The sequence below is a fragment of the Chiloscyllium punctatum genome, chromosome 48, assembly GCF_047496795.1.
Source record: "Chiloscyllium punctatum isolate Juve2018m chromosome 48, sChiPun1.3, whole genome shotgun sequence".
NCBI lineage: Eukaryota > Metazoa > Chordata > Chondrichthyes > Orectolobiformes > Hemiscylliidae > Chiloscyllium > Chiloscyllium punctatum.
The window spans coordinates 20,177,856-20,200,431 of NC_092786.1; the positions used below are offsets into that span (position 1 = coordinate 20,177,856).

Consider the following 22,576-nt stretch of genomic DNA (forward strand, 5'->3'; position numbering starts at 1 on the left):
ATTTTGTTCAGAAATCCTTTGTTAAGCTAGGAACTGATTTTAATAATCATTCTGCAAAGTTTAGCATTAGCTGTGGTGTTTTCTTTACTCTGCAAGTATTCTTGAACTTCAAACATTTAATTCCTGTCACAACTTAAAACAAAACGGCATTTTATACACAAACATTTGGCATGAAAATTTTGTATATTTTCATGAATTTAAGGTAATTATTTCTAGTAATTATTTGACATCACTTACAGTAAACATTTCATATGGTATTGGCATCAATTTTGTCTGTTTTTGAATTCTCTTTAAGTGAATCTGCTGTATTTGCTAAAACATGGTTACATGGATAAAGAAAAACCTTGTTCCATTGTGTAATTGCAAATGTTCTTTTCTCGTGTGCTTTTCTTTCCTTGTCCTTTATTGCTGTAATTTAATATCCAGCATTTCTAGCTAAAAATGTGCTTCTACTTATCCTTGGATTTAGTCTAAAGTAGAATATTACCAATTATTCTAGGAGGCAAGTTACGGAATAAATTAACCTGAACATACATTTTTGGGTGCGGCAATGTCACCCTCCTCATGTCATGCACAACCAGTTCCACTGAACATTGATGGGAAAATGGCAGTGTGGCTCTGTAGTCAGATTCCAACTCGGTGTGGAATGCAGCAATATGAGATACCCTCGAGGATACTCCTAGACAGCTTGATCATAGTGCCATGTGGAGTATAAGCACCATGTCGGTCAAATTTTGTTTGAAAAAAAAATTGAGTCAACTGCATTGTAAGCTTAATCAAGTTTGTCAAAATTGTTCTGCAGAAATATGCATTCCAAATCCTCCTCTGTAAATATAATATCAGTTGGAAGTCGAACTCTGCCCATGTCTCAGCCTATGTGGGGAGTGTCTTACTCTTATCCAAAGTCTGATTCCTGGCTGGGAAATACAGAAGAATTCAACACAATTGAGGAGTGCTTTCAGCCTCATCTGTGAGCTTCTGTCTGTTCAGATTGTGATGTACAATATCCCTTAATAGAATGCATGGGCACACATGTGCACACATATACTCACTCTATAGTGCAGTGTTTATTGGATTGTATGCTCTTTTTTTTGATTTGTTGAATTAAATTGCCATTTGCCAAATTGAATAGTAACTTGATTTTGTGGCATTTTACTTTATCAACTGATTAAATTTTAGTTGGAATAACTAATACAAAGGGGAAAGATACTTTTCTCTAGTTCAACAAAATAGGAAAAGCATTTCTCTAAGTTGGAAAATGTAATATGTTTGCAGTCCCCAAGAATGTTCTAGTGTATGATATACGTTTAGAGTGGAGGATATGTATTATACCTTTGCATAGAACAATGATTCTATGTGAAGTTGGAGAAGGGTGATTAATTAAAATGGGAGAAGCTAAAGGAAAGGTAGAGCTATGGTTCAGTTACAATTCCTGAAATATAGGCTTAGCAACAAATCGATATAAAATAATTAGATTTGTGCCATAAGCATAACTATCCCTTCAATACTATTCACCAATGGGTGAGAAACTATACAGTTCAATATAGAATGCTATAACTTGGGATAATATCTATGTCTAGATTTTGCCTTCAATTTGAATTGCTTGTTCTTTACCACAACTGCTGTAAAACATAACTCACCAGAGCATATCTCCACTGATTTCAATCCAGATATTTTGATCAATATTATCATTGGCTCAATAACAGAAATGTTGCCAGCGCTATTAGTTGAGAAGCTTTTCTTTATTAACCAAAATTGAATTCATTTATAGAGAGCTGTGTTTAGTAATTCCCCCCCATTTTAGAGTATTACTATGTTTTCAGAATTAAATTTTGAGGGTTATGAATAGAATATAATTTATAATAACCTATTTGTCCAAAATCTGAGTGACATACATTGCTTATGGGTTTGATGGTGCTCAAGGACGAATAATCTTACAGATATAAATCACATTTTTACCGATCATTCCAGGTATGTCTAAAATGGCGTTGCAGTGAGAGTTTAGCAACATCATTACAAAAATGAACTTTCCACATTCCATTAATGGAAACCTTTTGGATGTGAAGCCAATGACATTTAACAATACATCAGATTTGTGGAAGGATACAATTATCACTTCAGGTGTTCTGTATTTGAAAATGCTAATGCCCAGATCCATCGCTGCTATGAGCAAAGAAACTAATGATTGACTTCTCTTTGCAAGCATACTTTCCAGTGAGAGAACTGTTCTGAAGACTCGAAATGTCAATTTTGCCTCTGTGCCCAGATGCTGCTAAATTTGCTGAGTTTCTCCAGCAATTTCTGTTTCTCTTTCAGATTTCCAGCAACCACATTTCTTTGCTAATCCTGCAATTACTCGATTCATAGTACAGTACTTGAGGGTTGCTCAAAAGTGACTTATTTTTTAAAAGCTTTTTGTTGTGTGTACTCGTCAGGACAATTCACAAAAATACCAGCAAGGGGAAAACCAACATTTCTGCTTTACAGTATAAATGTTGATTTTTCCCTCTGGTATTTTTCCAAATTGTTCTGATGAGACCGAGATGAAAAGCTTTTAAAGAGTCATTTTTTTCAGCAGTGCTCAAATATCTTAATTGCACTTGCATAACTATTCTCAGTAGAGCATGATTAAGCCCATAAGCAATAAAAAAACAGCCAGATTAATTGGAAAGTGTTTTTTTTTTGTCAAATAGAATTAAATTCATTTATAAAGAGCATTTATAGTTTTTCCACAGTTTTAGTCTAAATAAAATTTAGAGCACTATGGTTACCAAGAGTTCAGCAATAAGCTTGATGTTTGTATCTCAGATGTTAAACATCGAGCTTATTGCTGAACTCTCGGTAAGCATTGTGCTCTAAATTTTATTTGGACTAAAACGGTGGAATTTAATTCTGTTTGACAAAAAAAAACTTTCCAATTAATCTGACTGGTAATGTTTTTGGTGTTGAGCCAATGGCAGACATTACATATGCTTTGGATTTAAACTACTCTTGTTAGCATTAATTCAAGATTTCAAACAACAGAATTCAGCCTTGTTGATTTGGAAAAATAATCCCTCCGAACATTGCAATTAAAATTGAAATTTGTTTGCTTTCCTACAAAATTTTACCCAGTTGTTGAAGGAAATAGCAATGTAGAGTAATAGGGTAAAGGAATGGGTCTGGGTGGGTCGGTGTGGACTTGTTGGGCCGAAGGGCCTGTTTCTACACATTAGGGATTCTATGATTCTTTATACCCTATTGCAGGTTGATTTCATGAGGGAAATGATTGGCAAATAACCTGTGGCCAAGAGATTGCAATTTCAAATTCCAATTTTTGCAGAGTAAAGTACAGACTAAAATAACAGAATAGGAACAGTTTCTCACCATTATTATTTAGCATTGACACCAGTAATTCTAGTGATTATGATTTGCTAAATTATCTTTTGCAACTCTTCCATGTACTCGTTAGCTGAATAATTATTTGTCATACTAATTATTCCAACTGGTCATGAAATTATAGAAATTTGGTGATTTTCTCTTGAACATGGCCTTGAATCCAGCACATAGGATTAGGAGTATATTGAATATAAATACTTGGAAGAGGGTTTTGAATGTCCTTCTTGTTTGAAAAGATGTTGATTTTCTGTGGTATGTTCCTGAGGGGAACTATAGTACAGAAATAATAAATTTTATTCAAAATTATTTTGCATCACTTGAATTTATCTTGCTACTTTTTGCCTGATTAACTTCTTGAAACAGTGCGAGATATTAAAGGAGCAATGGAGTGAAAGCAGTACAGTACATGATTGCATGATTTGAAGACGTAATTTTGTGAGTAAAAGCAACATAGTAACAGTATTGCACTGGATAAGATGTCTCACAAGGAGGCTTGTTACACAAAACTGAAGGTTTGATATATCTGAACTGAGCTAGATATTGGTTAGAGACTGGAAATTAAGGATTTCGATAAAATAATTGGAAAATGGATATAGCACTTTTACTCTATAGGTTGCATGTATGGGGAAGGAGTTGATTATTTGCAGTGGATGTAAGGACTGCAAAGTCTAAATTTGATGGCACACAAGTAGAAAGCTATACAACTTCAGGATGATATAAACAAGCTTGACTGAATGAAGAGCAGAGAAATGCATAAATGCTTAGATGATGCTAGAGATGGAGAAATTAGAATGCTGTAAAACACTATTTCCATCAGAGTGAATGTGACCAAGAGGAGACTTAGAGGTTTTTAAAATGAACTCTGTCCTGTGACCCTGGAGGCACTGGCAAGACCAATTCATTTAATTGCTGGTAAGGACAAATAATTAAGCCAAATTCATTCACGGTATTGTTGAAGAATGGTATGCTTTTGTAATAAACAGCAGTTAAAGCAGAGACTATTATGTCTTTTAAGGATAAATTGTTAAATTTTAAAGAGTTGAATCTGAAGAAAGTACTAGTTCACAGGGAGAGTGCAGGAAGTAAAATTCATTCTGTTGTGCCAGAGGCAAATATTACAGAAATATATATGGGTTTAGTGGCTTCTTGTGCTGTAAACACCTCTGGTCCTGAGTTTATTGTTTGAGTGAAGCACTTGAAAACAGTAAATAATGACTGATTTTTATTATTTCAGGCATATAACACGTTCATGTCAATATTTTGTACAACCATGTAATTTTGGATGATATTGAACCACGTGTGTAATAATGAACATCATATTCCGAGGTCAGTTTGTAAAAGGTACAGATAGCATTGGATTTGTATTGGATATTGGCTTTAATGCGCACAGCATCCCGTTATTTGAATTTCCTTAGTTCTTGTTGATGGGGAACTAAGATAAATGATAGACAGAAACCAGAATGGATTTGAGGCATTTATTGTTCAGAGATCTTATCTGTTGTTTATGCAAAGAGAAACAGCACATGTTTTGTTCTCTGAAAATTGTTTGTACCTTTATGGGCAAGTGCGATATGATATTTAATGAATAACTTAGCTCTGTGCAGACTGACATCAAACACAGGAATAGATCTTTACTCAAAAATTGAGGCAGTTGATTATATAAGCGATTCTGAAATAACAACCGGTAATGGCTTTTCACTTTAAAATAATCCTCCTGAATAGGTTTTTATGCCCTCCTGTTAAATGGCAGTTTTTATAATCTATTAATTTGTACATGAGAAGCTTTTAATGACTTAACCTCTTGTTTATAATAACATGCAGTCGGTTTTAATTTTATAATATGAAGTTTAACTAAGATTTATTTGAGGCACAGGGCTAGTGTTTGAAAAATTGAAGGTATGTAACTCAACACAGATCAACATTTGAAGAGGTAACCCTTAAATTGATGAAATGCATCCTAAACGATAGCGAAAATAATTCAGCTGTTTTGTCAGAAAATTATATGGGTAGGTTAATGGTGATTATTTAAGACATCTTGTGAAGAGACTGTCATTATGATTAAGTGATAGTGTGATCTTTGTTTCATGACTATTTGAATCTTTCTTGATCTGGAAGTAATGTTTAAAGGAGAAAGTTGGCAGTAAATCAGAACTCAATTATAAATTGCTCAGTTTTACTTGAATTCTTTAATGTTTAGTTTCACCAATTCTTGAAGAATACATTTCACCTGGACTTTTCTGTCTTGTGGTGATTAAGAGTAAATGTCAGAATACCACCTCTCAAACGTGGGCAGGGGTTGCTGTCCAGAGCAGAATTACTGGTACCAACAATCTCAGAATATTTTGTTTACATTTCCCCACTACTAGACATAAAATGAACTATGTGATAGTGCTGTTGGTTCTATCTATTCATTCACTGCTTCTTATCTTCCTTGGATACAAATTAGAATACCAAACTACTGTACAGGGGTGGGCTTCAGAGGTAGACGATAGTGTAAAACAAGCACTTTTACAATAGATTTCTCCAAATCACAAACAATTATAATTAAGAGCAGATTGAACATCAAAACTAAAATCTAAACTCATAAAGTAGTAGGCTGTGTTTGGCCCCATTTCCCATACTCTGGTATTGGAGGGCAAGAAATTATTATAGTAACTACCTTGTTACGTCAGGTGCATTAGATTGTAAGTGGAAAAGCAAGTGATCTATAGAGGGTTAAAGAAAGTTTAAGTGAGTATTGAAAACCTTGACAAATGGAATATGTTATGGGAAAATGTGAGTTTGTGACTTTGGTGGGAAGGACAGAGGAGCAGAATATTATTTAAATGGAGAAAGATTGCAGAAAGCAACAGCACAGAGGGATTTGGGAGTCTTCATGCATGAAACATAGAAAGCTGTCATACAAATTCAGGACATAGGCAAGGCAAATGAAATGTTGAACTTTATTTCAAAGTGAACAGAATATGTGAGTTGGAAAACCTAGGTAAAACTGAGCAAGAGCTCTTCAAGCCACAGCTGAGAATACTATGGACAGTTTTAGTGTCTTTATTAAAAGAGAATTAGGCTGTCATTGGAAGCTGTCGATTAATGGTTCACTAGATCGGTTCTCTTGTGCCGACCAGTTGAGTAAGTGGTCATGAAAATTTAGAAGAAAGAAAGGCAACAATTTTGGAACATACATGATTCTTAGGGTTAGGGTTAGACAGAGGTTGAGAGGTTGTGTCCCATTGTCGGAGAGCCTAAAACTAGAGGGCATGATGTTAGAGTAAGATATCACCCATTTAAAACAATGAGGAGGAATTTCTTTTGTGAGAGTAGTAAACCTCTGGTATTCTTTACTACACAGGGCTGTTGAAGTTGGTTCATTAAGTTTGTTTGAGGCTGCAATAGATTTTTAATCAGGAAGGGAATTGAGGATAAGTGTAAAAGTCAGGAAAGTGGAATTGAGGATCATCAGATCACAGCTATGATCTCATTGAATGGCAAACAGATTCAATGGGCTGAATGACTTATTTCTGCTCTTCTGCTTATGGACTTGTAAGCGAACTAATGATGTTCTTTGTAAATAATGAAGCATTATACCGTATCATTCTAGTGAAAGGTGACATTTCTAACATTTGTCTCAATTCAAGTTTAGAAAAATTGCATCTGATCATAACGTTTTCTTTTGATGAAAAAGTGCAGTCAATCTTTCAAATCAGCAAAACTATGAATACCACCCAAGGCATACTTGATTTGGAGAATGTGGGTTCAAGTCTCAATTCTGACATGGACACTAGAGTGATATTTAGGTATTACTACTGAGAAAATTGTACTGTTACAGATGCTATTTTTCAGATAATTTGTTAAATCTGTTCAGATGATTTATCTCCTGCTTGCCTGGGGGATATTAATATATAAAAATTGATTGTCACATGAACCTACAGAGTGACTTCGTTGACTGTGAAGTGGTTTTGGAACAACTAGAGTGAGATATGGATGAAGGTCTTTTTTTGATCTTAATTTTAATAATAGCAATTTGAATAATTCTTATAAAGTAGAGGTGTACTACTAGAGGTGTTTATCAAGAGTCACTGGGGGAGCATGACTGCAGGGGCTTGTTTTGCAGTATCACAAAGTTAAAAAATATTGAGGGTATACAGAGCCCCCAAACAGATAGTTGTGGTCAGGCGAATGACCTTTGACATCTACAACTGGTCACAAGCCCACACACCAATCAGCTACGTGTTGGTGGAATCTCATTTTTTATTCACATTCAATCCTTTGTTATAAAAGAGCCCTTTTCCCAATTCAGTACACAATCAAATATAAAGTAACATTTAAAAAAGTGCAGTTGTAGTATGTTTTAATTCTGTACTTCTTTTCTCGAAGACCCTTGAGTCAAGAAGAGATAGCTCAGCGGCGGGAGCAGGCCAGAAAAAGGCATGCAGAAAAACTTGTAAATCAGATGCAGAAGTTGGAACAAAACCCACCTGAGAAGACTGTTGAGATCTCCCCAATGAACGCAAGCACAAAAGGTAAAAACTCTTATCATTGTAATTAGTATTGCTTCTAGAACAAAAGTGCAAATCTTTATTTTCCTCTCAAAGTATACTTGTTTCATTTTAGTAGCAAAGCTTCATGTGAAATATTTTTTGCATCTTACTTTTGATGATTATTGCATGATAACAATTTAGCAAACTAGACCCAGTCTCAAAGTTTTAAGTCTATAATAGAAGATTTCATAAGCAATAATATTAGCATCTGTAGTTTTTTAAAATCTTTTAGTAGAACTGATATATTGCTGACAAGTCTGAGAAAATACCGTTTCTTCTGGAAGTACTCGAAACAGTTAATTTATTATTGTCAGACACTCTTCCTCACGACTAAGAAATGCTTTGTGAGCTAGTTTATTTGATTTTATCTTCTTTCCTGGTTGGCATGGTGCTGCTAAAACCCAATCCTATGTATTTAGGGTGCTTTTTAGCAGCGCCCATTTATTTACCCAGTTCTACTTGTAGGTGGCTAGCCGGTTCTGAGACCCATTAGTTGGTGCTGATTGATTAAGTGTTGGCAGTCTGTCGCCAAAAGTTGATCAGTTTTATTCAAGACAGATTTTACACTACATAACTCATTTGTTGACTATTTGACCATGAGAACCTTTTTCCACGTATGGAGTCAGCTATTACGAGGGGGCATAGCTTTAAATTAAGGGGTGGTAGGTATAGGACAGATGTTAGGGGTAGATTCTTTACTCAGCGAGTCGTCGTTTATGGAATGCCCTGCCAGTAGCAGTGGTGGACTCTCCCTCTTTATGGGCATTTAAACGGGCATTGGATAGGCATATGGAGGATAGTGGGCTAGTATAGGTTAGGTGGGCTTGGATTGGCGCAACATCGAGGGCCAAAGGGCCTGTACTGCGCTGTATTTTTCTATGTTCTATGTTCTTCGTACATATTTAATGATATATGTATGTGTAAGTAATATGCATTTTATGATTGCAAGTGTCTTTCTGGTTGGTAAGGGTGATGGAAGCATTACTGGTGGATGGCTAATGAAGAAACAACAGCTACACTAGTGATGTGGAATGGAAACTGTAACTAGACAGCTACCATTCAATTTAATTTGAATGATCATCAAAACGTGCAGAGCCACTGCAGAATTAAATGCAATTACACCCGTCATTGCAAATCGTCTATTTTCTTCAAAAAACATTACTACATTAGTCATTTTTGTTCATTCATAAAGTGTTTCATTAGAATTTTATGCATTTTTTAACTTTGAAGATATGAAGAATGAATTAGATTAATTTAAAAAAAACAAAATATGTGTTGCATTCAACCATCAGTTAGTGACTTTATGAATTACTCAGGATTCCAGCTTATATTTCATAACATTTGCTTGTCTTGTAATCATAAGACAGAGATTTATTTGTACTTATTTTTCTTTCCACTTAAGACTTGCACGTAGAGAGTCCGATGGAACAGGCAGATCTGTCTACTTGCTTACAGGAGAGTCAACAGAAAGAGCACTTCATTGCGTTCGCTAGAGTATATAGTGGAACAATTCGTAGAGGGCAGAAATTGTTTGTGCTGGGACCAAAGTATGACCCTTCAGAAGCTTTAACCAAGGTGTGTATGTATGAATTTCTTACTTTTTTTTGGTATTAAAATTAGTGGAGATTCTGTGGTGCTTACAGATACAACAGCAATTTTAGATGTGGATTTATATAATGCAATTTAACAAGCAATCTGTTCCTTTTTAGCAATATATTGTTGAAAAGTTGTGATTATCGAAAGTGTTAATACAACGGACCCTTTTGTTCCAGGAAGGAAACAAACCATAAGAAATGATTACCTCAATGTGGCATCTTACACAAGGTGTGATGGTGGCAATGTCAAAACATTGTGGTTACCAAGCACTATTTCCTTGTGTATTAAATAAGTGATGCTGGTTAGGTTGATTTCATTATCAGTGATTTATATATATTCTGGTTGCTCATACAGATAGACAGGTAACTTACTTATATGGCTTTTAGTGTTCAAATATGCGATTAGCATGGAATTTACCTTCTACTATTTACCAAGGGCAGAGTGTTTGAAGAACATCGAAGATTTTTCATGCTACAATTAGGGACTAGTATGTGTAAATTTCTAAGTTGTTGGTCTTTGTGAAATAATTATTGGAATTTATCTTTTGTTTAACGCCTACTTTCAGATTATTCCTTCATGTATGCACATAATAAGTAAATGAAACAGACTGAATGATCACATTGAGGTGAAGTGATATGTCTGTGTGAGGATGGGACCACTGGGCTAACCTGAACAAACCATTAAAATCATGAGCAGAGGAGAGGATGTGAAAGCTGCTTGTATGGTTTTCTAAAGGAGAAATGAAAACTGAAGTAAAAGGAAAAAAGAAAATAGTGGTAGCTGATGTGAAAATATATAACTTCATAGGAAGTTGGGATAGATTGCTGAGAAAATTCAATAATATAATGTGGTGCAATTCTGTTGCCACCATTTTCATGATTCCTTTCTGAATCTAGCTCAGAAGATTCTCGAATACTGTTTATTATGTACCAGTCACAGCACCATAACCCTGCAGAAGAATTTCTTTAGAGTTGTGATTTGTAAAGATAAAGAGAGAAAGAAGGACAGTTCATTCTGATGAGTACTGAATAAGATTGTGTCTTGAAAATGACTTTCAAAAGCTAGGAAATCTTGGATGATATCTCCTGATGGAATGATTTTAAGGGAACATTTACAGTCTTAGAGTCATACAGCACGGAAACAGACCCTAGGTGCAACTCGTCTATGCCAACCAGGTATCCTAAGCTGAACTAGACCCATTTGCCTGCTGTTGGCTCATATCCCTCTAAACCTTTCCTATTTATGTACCTGATCAATACCGACCTTTACCACTTCCTCTTGTAGCTCGTTCCATACATGCACCACCCTCTGTGGTAAAAGGTTGCCTATTGGGTTCCTTTCAAATCTTTCCCCTCTCACTTTAAACCTATTCCTTCTAGGTTTGGACTTCCCTACCCTGAGAAAAAGGCATTGACCATTCACCTTGTCTGTCCCCTCATGAATTTGTAAACCTTTATAAGGTCACCCCTCAATTTTTGACACTCCAGGGATAAATGACGCAGCCTGTCCAGTCTCTCCTTATAAAGCAAACCCTTCAGTCCTTGAAACATCTTGTATATTTTTACTGCATCCTTTGTATGCTAATAACTTTCTTCCTCTAGCAGGATGGATGCTCTCTGCTTCTTCCTGGACCAAAGGCCTGAACCATCCCCACCCTCCACTTGGCCGAGTTTGTCCTCACTCTCAACACCTTCGCTTTTAACTCCTCTCATTTTCTTCAGGTCGGAAGGGTGGCCAGGGGTACTTTCATGAGCCCCAGTTATACCTGTCACTTTGTGGGGTAAATGGAATATTCCTTGTTTCAGTCCTATTCTGGACTCCACTCTTTCTCTGATACATCGATGATACCATCGGATCTACTTCCTTCTCTCATCTGGAGTTGAAAATGTTTATCGATTTTGCTTCCAATTTCCACCCTGCCTTCACTTTCACCAGGTCTCTTTCTGATTCCTCCCTCCCTCCCTCAACATTTCTATTTTCATTTCAATGGATAGACTGGCCACTATAAACCCATCCACTCCCACAGCTAGCTGGACTGTACATCCTCATACCCTGTTTCCTGTAAAGACTCCATTCCTTTTTCCCAGTTCCTCCATCTGTCGCATGTGTTCCTATTAGGCCAACCTAAACAAGAGAGCTTCCGAAATGTCCACCTTCTTCCTCAACCAAGGATTCCCCATCACCATTGTCAACAGGGCCCTCAACTGGCTCTGATCAATCTCCTGTACTTCAGCCCTCACCGATCTCTTCCCTCCCGCAACAGTGATAGGATTCCCCTTGTCCTTACCTACCACCCCACCAGCATCCACATCCAGAAGATCATCAGCTGCCATTTTCACCACCTTCTGACACATATTTCCCTTACCTCCTTTGCCTGCCATCCGTAGGGACCGTTCCTTCTGTAACACCCTCGTTCAATGTTCCTTCACTCCTAACATCCCTCCCCCCCCCCCCCCCCCCAGAGAACCTTGCCCTGCGACTGCAGAAGGTGTAACACTTGCCCATTTACCTCCTCCCTCCTCAGTATCCAAAGATCCATACCTTCCAGGTGAAGCAGCACTTTATCTGCACTTCTCACAATCTAGTCTACTGCATTCGCTTCTCACATGTAGTCTCCTCTACATTGGGGAAATGAAGCATAGACTGCATAGCTGCTTTGCAGACCATCAACGTTCTGCCCACAAAAAAGACCCTGAGCTTCCAGTTCCTTGTCACTCTGTTCCCTGGCCAACATCTCTGTCTCAGGCTTGCTGCAGTGCTCCAGTGAATCTCCGTGCAAGCTGAAAGAACAACTCCTCATTTTCTGCTTGATAACCCTGCATCCCTCCAGACTCAGTATCAAGTTAAATAATTTTAGGGCCTGAACTTTCCTATGTCCTAGTCCCCTACCCCATACACTGGGCCTTGTTATCACACAGTCTAGATTAGAGTGGTGCTGAAAAAGCTCAGCAGGTTAGGCAGCATCTGAGGAGAAGGAAAATCGACGTTTCCCGAAACATCGATTTTACTGCTCCTTGGATGCTGCCTGACCTGCTGTGCGTTTCCAGCACCACTCTAACCTAGACTCTGGTTTTCAGCGTCTGCATTCCTTGTTTTTACCTTGTTATCACATAGTCTACCATGACACACTACCTGTTGTTAGTCACTAACAGTCTCCATTAACAGATTTTCACCCTCCCAGCCAGATCATTATTGACTCTTTTGTCTGTCCAACTGTTCTTCTCTCTCTTTGGGCTCTATCCCCTCCAATTGTTTAGATTAGATTAGATTACTTACAGTGTGGAAACAGGCCCTTCGGCCCAACAAGTCCACACCGCCCCGCCAAAGCGCAACCCACCCGTACCCCTACATCTACCCCTTACCTAACACTACGGGCAATTTAGTTTACTCCTTACATCCTTCCCAACCCTATCTTCTGCATATAAACCAACATTTTCCTAGCTATCATCAGTTCTGAAGTAGGGTCACCGGACCCGAAACGTTAACTCTGATTTCTCTTCACAGATGCTGCCAGACCTGCTGAACCTTTCCAGCAACTTCCGTTTTTGTTTCTGATTAATGGCATCTGCAGTTCTTTCAGTTTTTATTACCTAACCAAGAAGCACTGCTGAGGATTCAGAGCTGTCATCCCTCTCCTTGGACATGGGGCCCTCAGGTGACCAGTTAGGAGTCAGCCTGCACCAAATTTGTTTACTGGGTTCCAGGTTGGCACCTTTGCACCCTGACAACCAGGTCCTGCTTCTCCTTGTGAAGTTCAGCTTGTCATGTGTGAATGTGATTTAATTGCCTTGATTTGATAAGGATAACAGTTTCTATTCAAGTGCATACAAGAGGTTTCAAGTTTTGTTCAAGTTACTCTAGCCCTTTGCTTCATTTAGAGTACAGAAGGCAAATTCATATTAGAATCTTGAATTTAGCTTTGTTTCAAAGTCTTGTTTCAGCTTGAAACAAAAATCTCTCCCAGTTAAAATGAACAGAAAATCTGAAAAGTGGCAGACAAAGTTGAGGAATTGAGCTAAAATTTCATTCCTTGGTAGCATTCACGCCTCTCAGTTAGAATGTGGTTCTAGTACTCCACGAGAGATTTAAACACACATTGCGTTAGAGATCTCAGAAAGCACAACATTAACAGAAGTGCCAGATAAGACATTAAGCCATGGCTTTATCCGACTTCTCAGGCATGTAAGAAAAATTGTGCAGTGCTATTTGAAAAAGCATTCATGTTCGATCCATTGCTTTTGTTGGGACCTTTCAGTACAAAATTGTGCCGATAGTAAAGACTTAATCTTCTAAAGTTCATTTCACTTCCTCAAGGCTCCTGCCAATGTAGTAATTTCTGTGTTGTGCTGTCCATTGTGATATTGGATTATTCCCTATCTTTAACAGTAACTTTATTTCAAAAGTGCTTGGTTGTTTTGAAAGCATTTTGGGACATCCTGATGTTATGAAAGATTAAATATAAATGTAAATTTCTTTCTTTCCCCAACGTGAGCAGAAATTTCCAGGGAGGAAGCTGGGATTCCGACAAGATTACTGCCAGTGCAGATCTCGGTTGCTACTTTGATTTATTTTCATTTCAAAAATATACTTAACCTTATAAAGTTATCTTTGTCACTAGAGCAGTTTGTTTCTGTGCTGTCTTAGCATTATTGACTACAGATAAACATTGGTTTGACTCTCCAGGCAGTTCCAAAAACCCAAAGGTACGTCTTATTTGCAAAACATATTATATACATATACTTTAGGCATTGTGAGGGTCTGATAACAGTTTAGAGCCTCATTGAACTTTGCCAGAAAGACTTTAGATGGTGGTCTTTTCCCACTGTATCTTGGCAGCAACTACCCCAAGGTTTAGTGTATCCCTCAGCACAGATTCGTGGACCATAGAATGCGCCAATCTACAACGCTCAGTCGAGGTCAACTCCTTGTTATGGGAGACTGATAAGTTTCGGCAGACCAAAGAGCATCTTCACCAAGTCGTTGGTCCTTCAGACACAATTGATATTTATTTTGGTGTGGAGACCGTAGAGCACAGAGTCCTGTGTTACAAACCTGCTCGGGACGAAGCTCAAAAATGTACTGCATGTTGAGGCTCAAGATGTAGGTTTGCTCGCTGAGGTAGAAGATTCATTTTCAGACGTTTCGTCACCATATGAAGCATTGGTGGTATGGCCCACTTTTCATTTATGTGTTTAGGTTTACTTGGTTTGGTGATGTCATTTCCTGTTCCTTTTCTCAGGGGATCTCAATGGGATCCAAGTCAATGCGTTTGTTGATCGAGTTTTGGATGGAATGCTGTTCTTCTAGAAATTCTTGCGCATGTCTCTGTTTAGCTCGTCCTAGGATGGATGTGCTGTCCCAGTCGAGGTGATGTCCTTCCTCATCTGTATGTCTTGTAAGAGCAGAGGAAAATCACTTATACAGTGTATTCAAAAAGAATGGGTACCCAAGGAAGACAGTCCACCGATTTCTCAGCAACAAACCCAAACAAGCAGGCAAAACTTGTCCAGAAACCCTGGCCGCTCTCCCCTACATTGAAGACATCTCGGAAATGACTGCCAGACTACTCAGACCTCTTGGCATCATGGGAGCCCGTGAACCCACCCACACACTAAAACAGCAGCTAATGAACTTGAAAGACCCTATACAGACAACAAGCAAAACTAATGTCATTTACAAAATACCTTGCATGAACTGTAATAAACACTACATTGCACAAACAGGTAGGAAACTAGTCACCAGGATACATGAACATTAACCAGCCACAAAAAAGATATGACCCACTCTCACTAGTATCTTTACATGCAGATGAGGAAGTACATGACCTCGACTGGGAGAAAACATCCATTCTAGGACAAGTTAAACAGAGACATGCGCAAGAATTCCTAGAAGCATGGTATTCCAACCAGAACTCTATCAAAAAACATATTGACTTGCATCCCATTTACCACTCCCTGAAAAAAAACAGGAAATGACATTACCACAGGAAATGATGTCACCAATCCAAGGAAACCTAATCGCATAAATAAAAAGTAAGCCATATCACCAGTGCTTAATCCGGAGGCTCACTGATGATGTTATTTACTATGGTGATGAAACATCTGAAAGTGAACCTTCCAGCTCAGCAAGCAAACCTACATCCAAGTACTGCACCTTTCTCCAGACTTTCTTCACAAAGGCACCTTCCAGCAGGAGATGTGTTACAGTCTCTACGCCCCTGCGGCTGCTTTGAGGGCGATGGGGCAGACCAACTGGGCGTACATGAAGGTAGTGCCGTTCTCACCACCGGCCAAGTGATGTCTTTGTTGGAGAGTTCTGGTGATGAGCTATTCTGCCAAATTACTTTGATGATCTGCTCAGGGAACAACTCAACAGGATCTACACTCTCCTTTTCCAGCAGGATCTCAAGGACACTACGGTGCTGATTATGTCCTGATGGACTTGTGGTCAAAGGTGTTTTCCTTTGCAAATATTTCCACGATGGACAGGTGATACAGAATGTGCCAACTACTTGGAAACCTAGTGCCAAGACTAGTCTCATCCTTTGCAAAAGTGGGGTCAGGTAGAACCTCGGTACGTAGTGACATTTTATGCACTGAGGGTTTACGCACAGTTCGGTGTAGCTGCACACAAAGGTGGCCTTCAGGATGAGGATGGTATATTCCCCACCCACCCCGTCTCGAGCTTTGTACTGTCCATGTTTGATCTCCAGTTGAAGTGGAAGGTGGTTAGCGTAACTGCAACAGAGCAGGTTCAGGAAATAGGCCATGCACAACAACACCAGGAGTACCTCTCTATACCTCTAGTGGGTCTGTCCTTTCAATAAGACAGGCCATATCCTGGTAAGATGATATTAGTGTCTGGGACATCATCATATCCATGGCAACATACCATGCAGACAGTGTCAGCCTATAGCTTGACTACCCTCTACATTGGGGAGACTGGACACCGCCTCGCAGAGCACTTCAGGGAACATCTCCAACACCCGCACCAATCAACCCCCCCCGCCCCATGGTCCAACATTTCAAATCCCCCTCCCACTCTGCCGAGGACATGCAGGTCCTAGGCCGCCTCCACCGCCGCTCCCTCACATTCGACGCCTGGAGGAAGAATGCCTCATCTTCCGCCTCGGAACACTTCAACCCCAGGACATCAATGTGGACTTCACCAGTTTCCTCATGACCTGTCCCACCTGCCAATCTCCCTTCCCACCTATCTGCTCCACCCTCCCCTCTGACCTATCATCTCCATTCCCACCCCCATTCACCTATTGTACTCTTTGCTACCTTCTCCCCAGCACCCCTATTTCTCCATTCTGGAGGCTTCCTGCCTCCATTCCTGATGAAGGGCTTTTGCCCGAAACATCGATTTTCCTGCTCCTCAGATGCTGCCTGACCTGCTGCGCTTTTCCAGCACCACTCTGATCTCTAGTCTGTGGGGCAACCTTTCCAAACCTTTTTATAGCTATCAGTAAATCTCCCTGTGGTAGCTAGTATATGCAGTGACTGTTTTGAAAATAAGAGTTCCCGTATTTTAAAAGAAAAGCTGATGCCAGTTCTTGACATGTCTGTAAACTTAAGGACTCACTGCATTTTATTTGGTCTGTCATTTTATGGATACCATGTTTTTATATGCTATACTGAAGTGTTTGAATAGTCTGACAAGATTTTAGCTAATATATTCTGTGTCTCTTTTTGTTATTTAAACAATATGCTATGCTATGTGGAAGTTCAATTCTTTATCCAAATGATTGCTGAAAACTGAAGTTCTTTGTTTGACAAATAAGATTTGATTTGAAAAAGCACTTTGTACAAGTAAATCATAATATTGTCGTTTAATGAAAGGCTGAGTTTTTTTTGTGGATCACCTACCTTCTATCTGCAGAAACCAACCGCAAACTTCCAGTTGCCTGTTATTCCAACGTACCATGGTTTTCCTTGGCCAACACTTCTCTCTTGGGCTTGCTGCAGTGCTCCAGTAAAACTCACCACAAGCTGGAAGAACAGCATTTCATTTTCCACTTCTCAATATTGAGTTCAATAATCTGAAAATCTGAGCACTATCTTCCAACCGCATGGCCTTCCTTTAGATGTTCCAGTTTGCTCCCACAATCTAAAGATGTATACTTTAGGTGGATTGGCCATGCTAAATTACTGTCCAGGGATGTGCAGATGAGATGGATTAGCCATCAGAAATGCAGGATTACGGTGATAGGGTAGGAGAATGCGTTTGGGTTGGTTGCTGTTCTTAGAGTCAATGTGGACTCAATGGGCCACATGGCCTGCTTCCATACTGTAGGGATTCTACGATTCCATGCACTCTCCCCTACTCCTACACAGTAAGCCGTGACATCACACAGGCTGCTGTTACCACAGCCAACTCATTTGCATTAACTAACAGCTTTACTTCCTCCCTGGCCACCATTATCCATTCTTTTGCACAACTGCATTTCTCTCTGGTTTCCATCTCCACCAATCATTTGCTCCAACCCCCATCCCTCCCCTTCCACTATCTTCAGATTGTACACCAACCTTTTCCTAGCTTCTGATTAACTTAGAGCTTGGATTAGTACCTGGGAGTATGATGTTATTGCTGTTATTGAGACTTGGTTGGGTGAAGGGCAAGATTGGGCACTAATTATTCCAGGATATAAATTCCAGGATATAAGGCAGGATAGAGAAGGAGGTAAAAGGGGTGGAGGAATTGCATTACTGGTCAGAGAGGATATCACAGCTGTGCTGAAGGAGGGCACAATGGAGTTGTGAGGCAATATGGGCAGAGCTCAGAACTAGAAAGGGTGTGGTAACAATACTACAGGCCTCTCATTAGTGAGCGTGAGATAGAGGTACAAAAATGCAGACAGATTATGGATAGATTAATTTTTACAACGTTGACTGGAATTCACTTATTGTTAGAGGTTTAGATGGACCAGAATTCTAGTAGGATTTTATAGAGCAGTACGTAAATAGTCCAACTCCGGGAAGGGGCCATTCTGGACCTGGTGTTGGGGAATGAGTCCGGACAGGTGGATGAAGTTTCAGTAGGGGATTACTTTGGGAACAGTGATCACAATTCTGTAAGTTTTAGAATACTCATGGGCAAGGATGAGAGTGGTCCTAAAGGAAGAGTGCTAAATTGGCGGAAGGCCAACTATAGCAAAATTTGGCACGGGCTGGGGAATGTAGATTGGGAGCAGCTGTTTGAAAGTAAATACACATTTGATATGTGGGAGGTTTTAAAAGAGAGGTTGATTAAAATGCAGGACAGACATGTCCCTGTGAAAATGAGGGCTAGAAATGGCAAGATTAGGGAACCATGGACGACAGGTGAAATTGTGAGACTAGCTAAGAGGAAAAAAGAAACATACATAAGTCCTATACAACTGTAACATGACCTGTCAACTCCTGTACTCAATACCCTGTCCAATGAAGGAAAGCATGCCGTAGGCCTTCTTGACCACACTATCGACCTGCGTTGCCACCTTCAGGGTACAATGGACTTGAACACCCAGATCTCTCTGTACATCAATTTTCTCCAGAACTTTTCCTTTTACTGTATAGTTTGCTCTTGAATTGGATTTTCCAAAATGTATCACCTCACATTTGCCCAGATTGAACTCCATTAGCCATTTCTCTGCCGAGCTCTCCAATCTCGATGGACTGAATGGCCTAATGTTTGCTTCTATGTCTAATGGTCTTATGGTCTTATTTCCTCGAACCTAATGTACTGCATCCTGAGCTTCCAGTATAGTCTTTTCTACGTTGGTGAGATTAAACGTAGACTAGGTGACCATTTCACTGAGCACCGTTACCAAATCCTAAACAGCCACACTTACCACCTGGTCGCTGCCCATTTCAATTCTCCCTCCCACTCCCTCTCCGACATGTCCAGCTCCTCCACCTCCATTGCCGCAGTGAATCAGACCAGAATTGGAGGAATAACACCTCATCATCCGTTTGGGCAGCCTACAGCCAGAGGATTTAACATTGAGTTCTTCAATTCCAAATAACCTACCCACCCAACCCCTGGTGACTTTCCAGCCCCGCCAATTCTACTTCCCGGATCCTTCCTTCCAACTAAAGATTTACAAGGATGTTGCCAGGGTTGGAGGATTTGAGCTATAGGGAGAGGCTGAACAGGCTGGGGCTGTTTTCCCTGGAGCATAGGAGGCTGAGGGGTGACCTTATTGAGGTTTACAAAATTATGAGGGGTATGGATAGGGTAAATAGACAGAGTCTTTTCCCTGGGGTCGGACAGTCCAGAACTAGAGGGCATAGGTTTAGGGTGAGAGGGGAAAGATATAAAAGAGACCTAAGGGGCAACTTTTTCATGCAGAGGGTGGAACGTGTATGGAATAGGCTGCCAGAGGAAGTAGTGGAGGCTGGTACAATTGCAACATTTAAGAGGCATCTGGATGGGTATATGACTAGGAGGAGTTTGGAGGGATATGGGCCGGGTGCTGGCAGGTGGGACTAGATTGGTTTGGGATATCTGGTCGGCATGGACGTGTTGGACCGAAGGGTCTGTTTCCAAGCTGTACATCTCTATGACTCTACCAACCGGATTTATTCCTCTCATCAACCAACCAGGCTTCAGCACAATCTTCACTAGCTTTGCTGTATCCTCACTCCCAACCTCATCCCAGCCTTTACTCTCCTACCAGCCTTCATAACTTGACCTTACCTGTTCATCTCCCTTCCCACCCAACAGCTCCACCCTTCCCACTGACCTATCATGGTAACCCCCTACCTGCACCCACCTATCATTATCCCACCCCCCTTTTCCCCAGCCCCACCTCCCCCCTCCTATTTATTTCTGAGCTCTGTTCCCCCTCCCCAGCCCCAGTAAATGGTCTTGACCTGAAACGTCGCTTTCTTCACCATCTGATGCAGCCTGGCTTGCTGTGTTCTTCCAGCCTCCTGTTTGTGTACGGTGTGCAGTTCTTTATTTTTCTGAAAGTAATCTAAGTCTGTAGGGCCATTGAGGGGTTATTTGCCTGGGGCTGGCTAGGTAAAAACAAAACTGTGGCAAGTTTTGTTTTTATTATGTATATAAACAAGAAACTTACTTAAGAGACTAAACTTGCTCTTGTAAAAAAAGACATATTACTGCTCCATTATAATTAACAATGTACTGACTAACTTGCTTTGAAATGTGCTGTTTCTGAGTTGCTGCCTTTATTGCTTTATTTATAAATAAAGGCAAGTGTCCTTCAGTTTTGAAAATATTATTACTTTGGAAAGTTGGCTGTTACATTTATCTGTTTCATTGGAAATTAGATTATTTTACTTCTTAAGCCTAATGCTTTGAGAATTTTGAGTTGTGCAAGATGTCAGGAACAGCCTAACATTCTTAACTAGCAGAGAGCAATCTAAAATAGCATGCAACATCAATAAAAGAACAGTCATATTTCACAACAGTTGTGTTTGTAAAAATTATGCCCTTTAGATATTTACATGATTGTGCACTTTTGACATTTCTCGTGACACTTTGAAAGCTTGAATGCTTTTCTTTGGCTTCCCTATTTACATTTCAACACGTAGCAACTTAAAAAAAAATCCGAAAGATTGGCCTGAGTCAAGTTGTTGGCCAAAAAATGGATAGTTCACAAAGCATGTTACACCATAACAGTAACACTAATACGTTTCAGATTACAGCTCAGAACAAATAAGCTTTCTCACTGGCTTTTTCTATTTGGTAATCCTACATCAGGGCCTCCTTTAAGCCTCAGACTTTGCAGATTGGTTTATTTCTATCCATTCAAATGTCCATTGAAATCTGCAGTCTGCTGCTGTATGTGCAGGATCAGAACTTCCATTTTACTTTGTCTCCTCCACCCAGTAAGATCCCCTCCTCTGTCTCCTTGCATTTTAAATTTTTCCCTTAACAATATCATGGCATCCTTTCCTCCAAATGATCACTATTCGCATGACTTGCTAATGTTGTTCTAAATTGCTCCTTGAATAAACTCACTTCCAGTATCTGACCTTTTCTGGAAGGTCCTTCAAAGCACCTGACTTTGCTATTTGGCAAGTTGCAAGCCCATCTGTTCCGGTCTCCTCTCTTACCCATTGTTCTTCCAGATATTTAATTAGCCAACGTGTTTTCTGTTTGTTTTAAGTCAACCAATATAATCCCTTAGGACTATGGCAGACATGATCTTAATGTGAGTGATTGCTGTGGTATGATGGTTTTGGCAGAAAAGCACCTCATAGATAGTAATGCTTTCCCCTTACTAAGACCTTGCTGCTTTTTCAAAGTTATAATTTTAAATTTCTCCTGGCTATTCTGCAGTCTCTTTTTTTTTGAGCACTTCACCTTTTCTATCCTTCTCAGCTCTCGTTTAAAAAATTGCATGTTTATCACAGACCAAAGTCATACCTCTGATTTTCGTCCGGATATCATAAATTCTTTTCACCCATTACGCTGACTCCTTATCCTCAGTGACTTCTGTTTCTTTCTCAGATGTTCTTTCCTAAAAAAAAAACTTCCCTTCCCCCGCTGTCCTCCCATCATACAAACTGTCTATGTCAAAGTCAGAGCCACCATTTCCCACATCCTCAATGCTCTTGTGATTTTAATTACTGACAGCGCCATCTCTGACCACTTCCTTTCAGCTCTTACCACTTACATCCTTCTGGACCCACATCCAATCTCACATCCATCTGTTTCCTTTATTAGTTATTTAGTTCTGTACAGTAAATATCCCAACTCACTTTATTGACATTGAATCAAAATCCTGAAACTCCCTTTGTAATAACATTGTGCATGCCCATAGATCTCAAGAACTATAGCAGATCAAGAAGGCAGCTCACTACCATCCTAAAATCTTAAGGGAAATTAGGGATGGAAAATTAACACTGGCCCAACCAGTGATGTCGATACCAAAGTTTTGAAAATCTTAATCTTCCAGTTATTTGGGGGTATTGATTTGCTCAATTGTCCCTTTACTTTCTTTTTGATATCCTTGTTCCCAGAAAACTCTAGTCGTTCCTTCTCCAACAAGGTAAGCCTACCTTTTTTATTGTTCCTTGGAACCCAAGGTCCAGCTTTAGTGAATGGCATCA

General features: G+C 39.6%; 1 protein-coding gene across 2 annotated transcripts in view; it reads left to right on the forward strand.

The window, feature by feature from the left end:
• Positions 1–22,576, forward strand: part of efl1 (elongation factor like GTPase 1) — a 265,863-nt gene that overhangs the window by 96,833 nt on the left and 146,454 nt on the right. For both annotated transcript variants that reach the window (XM_072564794.1, XM_072564795.1), the window contains 2 exons: positions 7,750–7,895; positions 9,316–9,488. In XM_072564794.1, the coding sequence (XP_072420895.1) occupies positions 7,750–7,895; positions 9,316–9,488 (319 nt within the window). The remainder of the gene's footprint in view (positions 1–7,749; positions 7,896–9,315; positions 9,489–22,576) is intronic.